Source organism: Hesperophylax consimilis, chromosome 14 (assembly GCF_061612785.1).
Source record: "Hesperophylax consimilis isolate HC1 chromosome 14, BYU_Hcon_1.0, whole genome shotgun sequence".
NCBI lineage: Eukaryota > Metazoa > Arthropoda > Insecta > Trichoptera > Limnephilidae > Hesperophylax > Hesperophylax consimilis.
Window position 1 is genome coordinate 3,618,922 of NC_142849.1, and position 12,488 is coordinate 3,631,409.

General features: G+C 36.1%; 1 protein-coding gene across 4 annotated transcripts; it reads right to left on the minus strand.

The window, feature by feature from the left end:
* Positions 1-73: 73 nt before the first annotated feature.
* tau (microtubule-associated protein tau) lies at positions 74-11,746 on the minus strand. Of its 4 annotated transcripts, XR_016303143.1 has the most exons (8): positions 10,295-11,411; positions 10,088-10,131; positions 8,293-8,506; positions 7,161-7,369; positions 6,122-6,307; positions 3,108-3,272; positions 1,333-1,417; positions 74-557 (listed from the first exon to the last, which is right to left on the minus strand). XR_016303143.1 is itself a non-coding variant. In XM_089639442.1 (7 exons), the coding sequence occupies exons 1-7, from the start codon at positions 11,277-11,279 to the stop codon at positions 1,146-1,148; spliced, it is 1,866 nt and encodes a 621-aa protein (XP_089495568.1). In that variant the 5' UTR covers positions 11,280-11,746; the 3' UTR covers positions 74-1,145. The 4 variants fall into 4 exon arrangements, 3 of the variants coding, with proteins under 3 accessions (XP_089495568.1, XP_089495565.1, XP_089495566.1); XM_089639442.1 differs by lacking the exon at positions 1,333-1,417 and having other exon boundaries at positions 74-1,208; positions 10,295-11,746; XM_089639439.1 differs by lacking the exon at positions 1,333-1,417 and having other exon boundaries at positions 74-1,208; positions 7,161-7,345.
* Between the last annotated feature and the right edge of the window lie 742 nt (positions 11,747-12,488).

A 12,488-nucleotide genomic window follows, 5' to 3' on the forward strand; every position in this document is an offset into this window, starting at 1 on the left:
AACTCTGTGCAAGTGCCCTCTACGGTGCCTTTAGACAATGTCATACTGAGGTGATTGGACAAATACAAAGTGCGATATTTAAACATGTTTATTTCGATTAATGTCAAAATTACAGCAATCTTTCACATATACACAAAGTGCTACATGATTATACTCATTTTACATTATCATTAAGGTTTTATTTGAATTTTGATTAAAAATACAAATTTGTTTTCTTGGTAATATTGAAGAAGTGCGCTTGAACTAAAACTCGACTACTAATGTAATATTATGCTTATGTTTTTAGTTTCATCTTATGCGTCTTCAACATTACCTTACAATGTATATATATATATTATATAGTAGGTATTGGATTGGATAAATGCAATGCTACAAGCCTGCAGTTGTTGCTGCCCTATCTTATAAAGATTAAAACTAATTGAAAAAATTATAAAATTTTACAATTAAAAGTCTATTAATTATTTACTTATCACTTTCAGATTATTCTCTGATCCTTGATGTCTTCAGTCACTTGTTAAAATCCACTGGATTCTTGATTCATTTTACTTGACAGCATGCTTAAATTGATAATAACAGTATATAAAAGCAAATACATAAATATTAATTGGTAATATGATTCCTATTCTTTCTTAATAAATTAAATAAACATTTATGAAAATGTGTAATCAAAACATTATTAAAAGATTTTATTAACTTATGAAGTTTAACTTCGTAATTTACGCTTACATCAAAGGACAATGTTATTACGAATTATGAATATGTGAATAAAAATAACAAACTAAATCATAAAAACCATGTTAGCAAGTTACAGCAGTTCGTCTCTGGTCGTAGAATTTAAATGTTATTTTTTTACAAAAGGTAAAAATGGCACTCATTGCTTTTCAATATTCATCAATGTTTTCAAATGTATGTTGCTAATACTTCCCCACCAGGTTATTCAAATATAATATATTCATGCTACAAATACATAACCAATAATAGAATCATGCGTCGTTGGACTCTCCACTGCGGCTGGTTGTGTTGGATCGTCCATTATCAATGCAATATGTAGGGTTAGTTAATAGTTCCGTGCTTAAATATCCATAAAATGAATGACTGTTAGTGGTAAATGTTAGGTTAGGTTGCTTCTCTCCGCCACTCCCCACTTAACTCTCCCGATTGAGGTTTTCATCGGAAACCGGAGGATGGTCTGAAGATGGCACGGGACTCTGGGGAAAGTTAAAACACAATGTAACACGCCGCATGCTGACTCTGTTATTACACAACTCATCACCTCTCCAAAACCATTCTCTGTTAGGGCCCGGTTCACACTACTAGTTTTGCATTGTTTACCTGAATGTTTCAAGATAAAATGAAGGTATGAGATGGCCATTTTATCTCGGGATGGTGATTAGTAATATGTGTAAAGATATTCTTGCTGGAAAAATATAAAGTTTCAGTTTGTTGTTGGCTTAAAAATAATCCATATCCCCAATTAGATTCCACAAGCAATTACTCCATTGTATTATGGTATAGTTTTCTTTCTTGATCTCATTTCTCTCTAATAAAATAAAGAAAATAGATATTTTTGCTGAATTAAAATAATAGAAAATTAGTGGTGCCTAATGACAATTATGTTTGATTTTGGATGAATAGATTGGGAATCGAACCCTACAATCTCTGGTAACCTATCTATAACAGGGTTCTAACATCTAGCATCCGTTAAAATCAAATTGCTCTTCTTGCATGAAAGTTATATGAATGTACATTATTGTACATCTCTAGGTACTGTATGAAAGTATGAATTACTTTGATTTAAAATTACCGATAGAAGTTTTTTGGATTCAATTGTTTTACCATCAAATTATCAATTATCAATTTATAATTTATCAATTTTATAACACATATATGTTAGAACCCTGCCATAATAATCTTAACAATAAAGGTTAATAAATTATTGTAGTCACCTGAAATATACATACAAATTGAAAATATCTCCAAAGTAAAAATAAATACCGCCGGCGGGAATTGAACCCGCACCTTCTGATGTCCGGTTAGGTGCTTTGGACCACTGAGCTACGTCGCCTTATTTCAAACGCGCCAAATAATGTATTAGTACTTCAATAACAATTACTGCTAATTATATTCTTTTCCTTCGTAAACAACCAACTTTATTTTTGGAGGAAAGGCTTTGTTAGTGCTAAATTTTCCACTAGATGGCATCGAGACATATTATATCTACAGATTTTTATTATTATCTAAATTTGTCGGCGGCATTTATTTTTACTTGGGAGATATTTTCAATTTGTTAGATATTTCAGGCGACTAATTATTGCTTATAACAATTTGTTATCCTTTGTGCTATGCATAAGAAACATTGTCTTATTAGTTTATCACTTAAAAATAATAATAAAGGTTACTTGCACCCGATTATACTTGATTTTTTGTCAATGAAAATATAGATATTGGTCATTAAATAGGTACTTTGAGTGAAGAATCACCACAAAGTTATGACATAAACAAGGTTCCGCCAGAAACCAATTTCGTATAGAGAAACAGTTTTAGATGTAAAGCATGAATGAGGTACTTCTAACAATTACTTGTATTGTAGGTTGTGGCCTTTCTATACAAAATGGTCCCTAACAGCACCCATATTATGTTCATAAGCAAGATGGTACAATCAAACTAAGCACAATATTCTCTCCAAAAGTCCAACAACATTATAATGTTCTCTTCAGAAGTCAAACAACATCATAATTTCAAAAGTCAAACAACATTCTAAGATTCTCTCCAATAGTCCAACATGGTAATGTTCTCTTTAAAAGTCAAACAATAATACAAGGTGTCTGGGGATAAAGTGCACTAACTTCAGGAGGAGATTCTACACGATAGTGCGAGTAAAAAGAGTAACTTTTTTGAAAATCCAATGTTGATAGGAAAAAAAAACAATGGACACCTTGTATAATTGAAAAGAGCTCTTTTTAAAAGTCAAGCAACATTATAATGTTCTTCAAAAGTCAAGCAGTCAAGAATCGACAATGATATTATAATGTTCTTTTCAAAAGTCAGACAACATTATAATGTTCTCTTTGTGTTTGTTAGTTACTTAGAATATGCTTCCAACGTACCTCGCTAATAGGCGTGTGAACGCTCTCGGGTGCCACAGCGGCGATCTGCTTCAGGTACTCCTTGTCGTCGAAGATCTTCACGTCTCCTCCGCCCGGCTTGTGCTTCATGTTGTCCAGCGAGCCCACTTTGCTATGTGCTTTTATATCCAACTTTTGATTTTCAATCTGTTAAATGTTTCAACCATATTGACAAAGGACAAAGTTCTGGTGAATCTGTTACAGCCTGATCTATGTTAGAGCCTTGGTTGAGCATTATAGAAAACCCTCGAAAAAAGACATAGTGTCCCGAAAAGAGCATCGAATTTAAAGTGTAGTCATTGTCATTGAAGAAGAAGATATCACTGTGAAACAACAAGATACAGAAAAATAAAAAGATAACGGTCACAACTAGGAATCGAACCCAGGATCTCTTATCTTACCGGGACAGGTATCTTAAATCACTCGACCATTGGGAACTATTTATTAAGCGTCATATTTGTCGATCTCATATTTCAAATTTAGAATTAACTAATTCATGTTTATTTGTATTAGGTTTTCTTTGTTTATTTTTTATATTGGAGATTAAAATCACCATAGCATAATGAAAAACAATATTGTAATATGTAGACCTCAGAACAGGTATAATAATGAGCTGAGGTTATCTAGTGAGGTCCATATAAGAAAAATAAATTATTTATTATTTTAAAAGCATATTAAAAAAATAAGGAAAGTATGAAAACTCAATTCGCCAAAGTTTGTGAACTTGTTTTGCATGACAATACGTAAGAAGTTATAGGAAATTGGTTCGGACCGTGAATCAGTCATTCCTCATGCCTCAACACACACATTGCTGTGAAGAGTGAAGACGTAGCGGATGGTCCAAGAACCTCAATATCCTAGATAACAATGAGCCATTCTGAGAAAAGATCCGCATGTACAAGATTCAACTAAATTAAATCTGACGCCCTTATTTCTAAAGTAATTGGTATTTTAAATATAGAAGAAAAAACAGTCTTCTGACAATGCTCTACCTTGGCTCTACATAGGTCCTAGGTCAATTGCTGGTCTAGATATGAGCATGTTCGTGAAATGACCACTGGGCCACATTGCTGTATGTGGAATACAATATCATTGGATTCTTCATTTGATAATTTAGGATAGGGAATCATTCCGTGATTTACGCATGTGTGTAGTTTGATGTTGTCTGATGATATTCTAACATTTACATAATCTTGTAGCGTCGATCATGGTGTGCTAGTGCCGGGTCATGCTTTAAAATTTCAAATCAGTGCCCCACGATTTAGTAAAGATGAAATAAACTATTCTGTAGTACACTTTGATGGAAACATCCTCTCCAATAAAGACTCCCTAAATGTTTTGAGTCAGTGTTTTAAACCAGTTAAGTATCGGGGATCCATCAAAGCCCCAGTAAAACGGAATTATTTAAAACTGGGGGTTCTAGCATATTTTTCAATCTCATTAACCTGCTTGAATCTGTACAAATGAGAACGGTTTGTCGGATTCGCAATATGTTATTAACAGATCGATTGCTATGTATAATTCACAGAAGAAACGTAGGTATTAACTTCGGAATTAATATAAAAATAACCATGCATATTATTAAAGACTTGTGGAGCACCGCAGAATGATGGATACACAGAACGTAAATCTAGTTGAGTGTAGTTTGTTCATGCCGGAATATTGGTTTGTTGAGCAACACCGGCACTAACCTGCCACGTGGCTTGCAAGAGCAAGGGACAAGGATTAGCAGACTTTCGCCATCTCCGCAGTGGCCACCTTACAAACTAGAAGAAGCAACAACACATTTCTTCCACGGAACACAAACTCAACTACTCGGTGAAATAAACATTAAGTGATTTAATTACAGGTGCCAAATAATATGTCAAGCTATTTATAGTTACTACTGCGACACAAAAGCTGTAATTCACAAGTTGAATATTCATTGAAAATTGGTGCTTTGCAAAAATGCATGTAGTTTGTTCAAAACCTCTCTTTTTTACACGTTTTTTGGAAAACAAAGGACAATATTGATACTCGGTGAAACCTCAAAAATTACCAAATTACTCACTTCTTTTTTCCCGTCCTTTGTGTTTGAACACTGAATTGGAAATAAAAAAGAATAAAAATAAAACGAAAATAAAACCACTACAACTGAAATAAAAATACAACTGTAAAGAGAGTCTTAGTAAATTATTCGTAAAACAAACAAAAAAATACGGTTGAAAATTCCTACGAAATTATCTTCGGCTTTTCATACTAAACCAAAATCGTAGCGTCACTTGTACTGTATGTATACTTTTTTATTAGTGACCTCAATTTCTATAAGCGCTATAGTCTAGTAATGAGAAAGCAACGTCTTTGATATCCGATCAGTATCTATTAAATCGCTGTCCAAATTAATAAGATCATTTATATACACTAAAGTATCTATTTATATTTTGTTTATTAGTGAATCAGTGCTCGAATTCATCCAGAGGAAATCGTTCTTGTTAAGAATTACAAATTAACATAAATCGAATCTGGTAGGTAGATATTATGTAATGTGGAGAGTTCAATAATAAGTTTCAGTAAATTTATTGTTTTTAACCCCCGGAGATTGCCGACTGTAAGAATAATAAAAATTGTAGGATGAGGTATATAATTATTTTGGTTAGTGAAGTTTTAGAATCCGAGCACTGTAGTGAACACCTAGTGAAAGTGTATCAGTATACATACACACCTAAAATATAAAATGGTGTAAGCCTTGTATACTATTTACCAAACAATAAAGGCAGTGTAATGTCGAGACGGTTCTAATGCCTAAATAAGTATCCAACAATAAAATAAGTACACCGTATCCAATGCAAAGTTGTGCTCAATTGTTAGAATATAGAATTTTTCTTAAATATTTTACGACTTTCTAAAAGTTCTAACATCTTTTACGTCTCACCTTATTGTGTCTGTTTTATTCGAGTAACCTGACTTCGATGTCCGTTTAGGTTAGGTTAGGTTAGTTGTACAGAGCTGAAATATACCTTAACGTCACCACCTCCTGGTTTGTGAGTGATGTTGACAGTGGAAGCAACCTTTGGTTTGGCCTTGTCCTTGAAGTCCAGCTTAATGGACTCGATCTTCTTGTCTCCACCGCCGGGCTTGTGTGTGGCGTTCTCCAGGGAACCGATCTTGGACTTGGCATTCCACTGGAGTTTCTTCTGGGTAATCTGGAATTGTTTAAATAGTTTGTTTTAGTATATATTATGTTTTGACGCAGTGGTTAACTTCTGTGTTCTCTAGGTAAGTCTGTTATCCCGACTCCACCTAAAATGAATACGAATACAGGTAATGAAAATGTTTACAAGACATTAAATAATGAGTTAGAAAAAATAAAGTGTTTCGAAAATACATGTCTCAGAAATATAATATTAATTAAGAGTAATTAATCACAGGTCGGTAAATATAATGCTTTATGTGCCAAAGCTTTAATTACCAAAGGAAATTATTTAATCAAAGATACTGTTTACACAATCCCGTTGCTAATGAAAGGCTTCCTTCTCTCCGTTTAAAGAAAACATAAACACTAATTGTATATTCCTGGAAAAACTTTTTCTGATTATCATTTTCAAACAAGTGTTTTCATCTCGCCAAATTTAGGACATTGGATCTTATTATTCCTTTAAGTATTACAAAAATGGATATCGGAAACCAATACTTGGAAGTCAAATAATTCGATTTTGAAAGCTTTCGGATACTATTTCACAATAATCGTATTCGAAACACGATGTAGGATAGAATTCAAGTAAGCGCTCACGAGATTTTTTTCTTCAATGTTCAGTGATATGTGAAAAATTTGACCGCGTAAGTGGAAACATAAAAAAAGTGTCTAATTCAATTTTAGGTGAATACCTTTTACGAGTCCGTGATTTAAGAAAATGTGGATTCGGCCTCCGACATTGCCGTGGTAGCCCAACTACTCATTCTATACAATAAGTACCTATTATAGTTATTATACGATATTGTACCTACCTACATTAGATAGGGTTAGCGTTTAATGAAATAAAATTGCAAATGGATTACCTTCTTGTCCCCCCCGCCAGGCTGGTAGGTCTCGTTCTTGGCCGCTATCCTGGGGGTGGCATTGTTGAAGTCCAGCTTGCGGTTCTCGATCTTGACCTTGCCGCCGCCGGGCTTGTGCGTGGCGTTCTCCAGGGACCCGATCTTGGACTTGACAGCGCGGATGTTGGGCGAAGGTGCCGCGCCAACTTGAACGTTATTCATTGCCAATTCTTTAAACAGATAATACACCATTAGTCGAACATGTTTTGATATGTACGGGTGGTTTTCCAATTAATTGCAATACAAAAGCATGCAAACCAATCTAATTTGGAATAATATTTATTTGAAACTCTTTAAAGAAACCTTCAACAGATGAACAGGAACACTGAAAATATAATTTTTGAAGTAATGTATAAAGGCACCTACAATAATTGGATAGTAAGATTCTCAATTTTGAGTAGGAGAATCAGCCAACTATTTATTTCTTATTTTCGTAATTTTGGTGGTCAAAAACCAGTGCCACAACCCTTGTAGAGTCTTGGTCGCATTTAGGGAACGCTTCATTTAAGTCAATATTTACTACTGTCTCTCCTTCCTTAGGTGTTTGCCACAACTTCATTTTATTATTATTATAATTTTTAAAAAAGGCAAAAAGAATGTGACCTTTCTGGGGTACCCCATTCTAAGGTCACATTGTATTTGGTTTTGTTGTATGAATTATAAATTAGGTCATGTTTTTTTTGTAAGCATGTTAAAATATTGCAATAGAAAAATTATAAAGCAGTGTGTTGAAAAAAGAACATAACGTAAGCGTTAATCTTTGTTAGGTTGTCTATAGTCTTCCTTCCCGTGTCCATAATCCATATCTTAATACTTATTTTGAACTCGGTTATTTTTAAAAGGTTTTTTTTTGCAAGAGGATATTACACAATTTTGTTGAGATATATTGTATATTTCTTTGTCTAAAAGTGGGTTAAGTTTTAGGTTTGTGGAATGTATATATGTTGTAATGAGGATCTTGTGAGTCGGTCCGAGTTTGCATGTGCAAAGTTATCCTCATCATCTTAGGCCTTCCAAAACTCCTTCATTATGGAGGCTCACCATGAAAAAAACTTCAGTTGGGTACAGATAATAAATCTATAAAGTAACTTACTCTTCTTCTCAATAGAAGTGTTGCTGGTCGTACTGTCGGGCGTATTGGGAGTGTGAGCAGTAGCGCTCTTATTGGGGCTGCGAACGACGCTGCGCCCCCCGGGGCCCCCGCTGTGGGGAGCCGTGTGGGGTGCCGCGTGAGCGGGCCCCTTCAGCCCAGGGATCTTGCTCGGGCTCTTCTTGCCAGGGGAGTTGGGAGAGCCGTTGACATGCTCCTGGAACGTTTGAAGAAATGTTATTTAATGAAGAATCGATATTTTTTCTGTATCAATACGGCTGGTTTTCTGTTCTTGTTCTTGGTCTTTTGTGACGAGAATTAATGAAAGATTTATACATGTAGGGTGCTTTCATTTCGCATGATGATGGATACCATGGAGCTCTCCGAAACGTTGGCAATCGATGAAGGAGAAGAAAGAGAAAAAGCACACCACTTCTAAACTCTGAAATTACCATTTTCGACTATTAAAAAAGAAGTTCCGACATGAAATTAATTCGCATGACGTGTTAATTAATTACATTTTGCGATGTAGGAACGTCTCATATGAAAACTATCGGAATGCAGATTGCGCGGAAAATATTTTCACATTACATTCGATTTCAGATAAATGCGCTGTTTTTGGTCGTGTTTCAAAATAAAATTATTATTAATTGTTCTTGAAAGCAGATGAAAGACTCTTTCAGATTTTATATTACAAATTGATTTAAAATATTAAAATGTTGAATGCGAACAAAGATAAAGTTTTTAAAGTTGCTTACTGATGTTTTTTTATCATGTAAACTGTAATTACTACTTTGAATGAAACTGAACGAAACGATATTTCGAACACGTTTAATTAGACAAAGGTATTTTAAAAGCTATCGTCACTTCCCTTTTTTCATTTTACCTTTTAGGCCTCTGGCTTATTCTGTCAGAAGTTTTGACTATTTTCGTTGTGCAATAAAATCCAAATAATTTGAATATTTCGGAATATTTCTGAAATATAAAATTTGTTTTTGAAAGGTGATGAAATACGCTTTAAAATTTTATTACTAAAAACATATAAATTTTGTAATTTTAATCCAAACATATATTTTTTTAAAAGGCTCATGTTACGTTTTTTGTAACCAAAATTACTGTTAATGAAAAAAAAATAAAACACTCACATTTTAAAAGACTAATTAAAAACGTTTTTGTCACATTACTTTTTGTCGTTTCAAATAACAATAAAAACAATTAATAAAAAATTCGCAAAGTTTCATAATTTTTTTTTTCAAATTGTAGTCGTTACTTTTGGTTTCATATAGGTGTACATTTTAATTCTTCTGTGAGAAAATGTTACACAAAGTCTTCTAACACAGTTTAGATATATCATCATGACACTAAGGGAGATGCAACGATTTCTGCGAGACAATACGATCTATTTCCAAAAGCGAACAATTTAGCCTGAGAGGTTAATTTAAAAAATATCAAATCTTGACAAATATTTTTCAAATGCAAAATGTTATTTACAAAATTATTTTTAATTTTTAGGAAGCGTTTACTGTAATTTTTTAATAGAATCTGAAAGCGCGGTATTCTCTCTTTCAAACACTTTTTAAATCATATTTCTCGCCGTAATACAAAAGGAGCATAAATTTTATGAGGCCGTGTCAAGCTGGGACATATATCTCCCAAAAAGACTCTCCAGCTGTTCGTTGTCTGCGGATATATCTCCCAAACTTGCTCGAGGTGTTATGGATTTAATTATAGTTACCTACCTCTCTTTACTAACGGAGATGTTTTTTCTCAAACGAGAGTTAAAAAATTGTCAACTTACATTTCCTTGTGTGGATTCATCAACGCCACTGTCATTGTCTCCTTCTGTAAAAGAAAATATATGTGTTAAAATACATCCGAATGTAGAAGCTATCTCCGTTAAACTGCTTATATATTAATTACCATTACTCAATTATACAAGGAAAATCGTCACATTTGAAATACACCAGGTACAACTCTAGAAGTGTGCTACTGAAAATATTTATACCTCTTCTTGTCTTTGGTGCTGACATTGGCTTTCGGATGACAGCCTTCTTTTCCTCAGTTCCTGCTTTGATGGGAGAAGCAAAATCAGTTGGCTTCACTCCAACCCTGGAGGCTGGCCTTCCAGCCTGGGAGTCGGGAGTGTCGTTGCGCTTCTCGACAACTGGAGCTTTTGGTTCGGGGGAAGGTTTGGGTTCGGGGGATGCTTGTTTAGGTTCTGTAGTGGATTTGGGTTCAGGAGTGTCAACACGAGCCTCCGATTTGTTGGATTGCACTGAAGGAGGTCTGGCATTTATATCAGGAGTGGAAATTGGCTTGGATTCAGGTTCGGGAGTCTTTGACATGTTTGAAGCGACAGAAGAAGGTCTGTTCGGAGAATCTATCTTCGATGGAGTGAGTTTCTGCTCCGGAGAAGAGTCCGTTCTCGTGAGAGAAGGAGAGCGATCCAAGGGGCCTGGCGTAGCAGGCTTAAACCCATTTTCATGAATCAGATTCGGAGAAGGAGATTTGTTCGAAGTTCCATTCTGAGCAGGTGAAATGCTGTTTTCTCGATTTATCTGGGACACTAGATCTTCATTCGGTGATGGAGATGGTTTCGGGGAACCATTCTTCCTCTCATCACCGTCTAGTGACCCCATGATGGATTCTGTCATTTTAGAAGCAGACAATCGGGATTCTGGCCTATCCAATTTGATATCGGGTGAATCCGATTTTAGACTTTCCCTGGATGTCTTAGAAACATCTTCCTTGGAGAGTTTGGTAAGACCGACATTCAATGGTGATTCTTTTTTATCGAAAGATGAAACCCCTTCCTTGATGAAGGCGAGGCCCGGTCCTCTGGCAAGTGGGCCTTCTGGTTGTCCTCCCAAAGCGCTGATGGAGCGTCTTCTTTCTTCATCGTGCAGCGGTCCTCCAGGGAAGGCTCCGGGAGGGCCAGCGATGCTGAAGCTCCTGTTCTTGACCGCGGGGGGTATGTTGTCTGGATCCATTGGGCGACGCTGAGCTGCGGATTCTGCGGATGGGCCAAGCGAGGCGAGAGATCCCTGTCTGGAGATTTGGCCTAGAGGCGGAGCAGGAGAGCGCGGTTGCTGGAAGGAGTTCTGCTTCTCTAGAGCTTGGTGTTGTTGGGATTGCGGCTGTTGCTGTTGCTGTGGAGGGCCTTGAGGTCTTGGCGGACCGCGGGGTCCAAGCTGCCCTGGTTGTGGCGGCCCTGGGAAGGGTGCCTGCGGATAACCCTGAGGAGCAGACTGTTGACCGGGGAAGTTCTGCAGGCTCTGCGGCTGCTGCTGTAAGGGGGGACGCGGGAACTGCTGCGGCGCGATGGAGTTAGGGCCCGAGGGTCGGGGCGGCTGGGCGCGCGGCGGCTGGCTGAGGGGTCCTCCCGGCAGAAAGGGGCGCGGGGGGCCCTGCGTGGGCGGGGGGGACGGCCGCGGGCCGGGAGGTCGAAACTGAGCACCCGCCTTAACAAAAATGTTCTCTGTTAATTGTATACAAATTCTTACCTAAAATGCCTACCTGTTTTGGTCGAACTAAGGGGTATAGAAGCAAAGATAGCAATCTCCACCAACCTACATTTATATAAACGTGTAAACCACAGCAACAGTTTTTATTTATTACGTGTTGAACAACTGCGGATTATTGTTTCGAATAGTTCCTCTCCAAACATCTCAGTTTCCTTCCCAAAACAATTCAAATTTGACAATGCCACAAAACCTTTTTTTGGAGATTACTGTCTTTGTTTTTGAAGCCCTCTATAATCTCCCATCATAAAAATAAACAAATTATTTTTCATGTTGGTAAATTCCTGTTTTTAATCTCAATGACAGTTAAATTGTTTCCTTCAGCTAAAAGTTTAACGTGAATGGATTTCGGAAACAAAATTTAACTTCATAATATTGGATGTTAATCGCAGTTTAAAACTTTAATTGTGAATACTGTTGTTTAAACTAACGTAATTAGCACTTAGTCCGACACAGGTAAACACCAGATTGCATCGTATCGCTAATTATTGTTACTAGACTTCATTATTAACTGCACACAATTCTACACACCGAACACTGCCGCAGTTGAGTTAAATATTGCAATAAAATTAAATGACCTACTTTATTTGGTAAAAGTTAAACACTTTATTCAGTTAAGTTAAGTTGAATGCTTTATTTTCGTGTTTGGAAAAGCTCCCTGCGGCGTAATCAAAATCA

Excerpts from the sequence above, each read along its gene's own strand:
- tau (XM_089639442.1), bottom strand. The coding sequence starts at position 11,279 with ATGGATCCAGACAACATACCCCCCGCGGTCAAGAACAGGAGCTTCAGC. Across the intron at positions 3,273-6,121 it reads CAGGAGGTGGTGACGTTAAG|ATTGAAAATCAAAAGTTGGA; the intron begins GTATATTTCAGC and ends AACATTTAACAG. Across the intron at positions 1,209-3,107 it reads TTCACACGCCTATTAGCGAG|AGTCCCGTGCCATCTTCAGA; the intron begins GTACGTTGGAAG and ends AACTTTCCCCAG.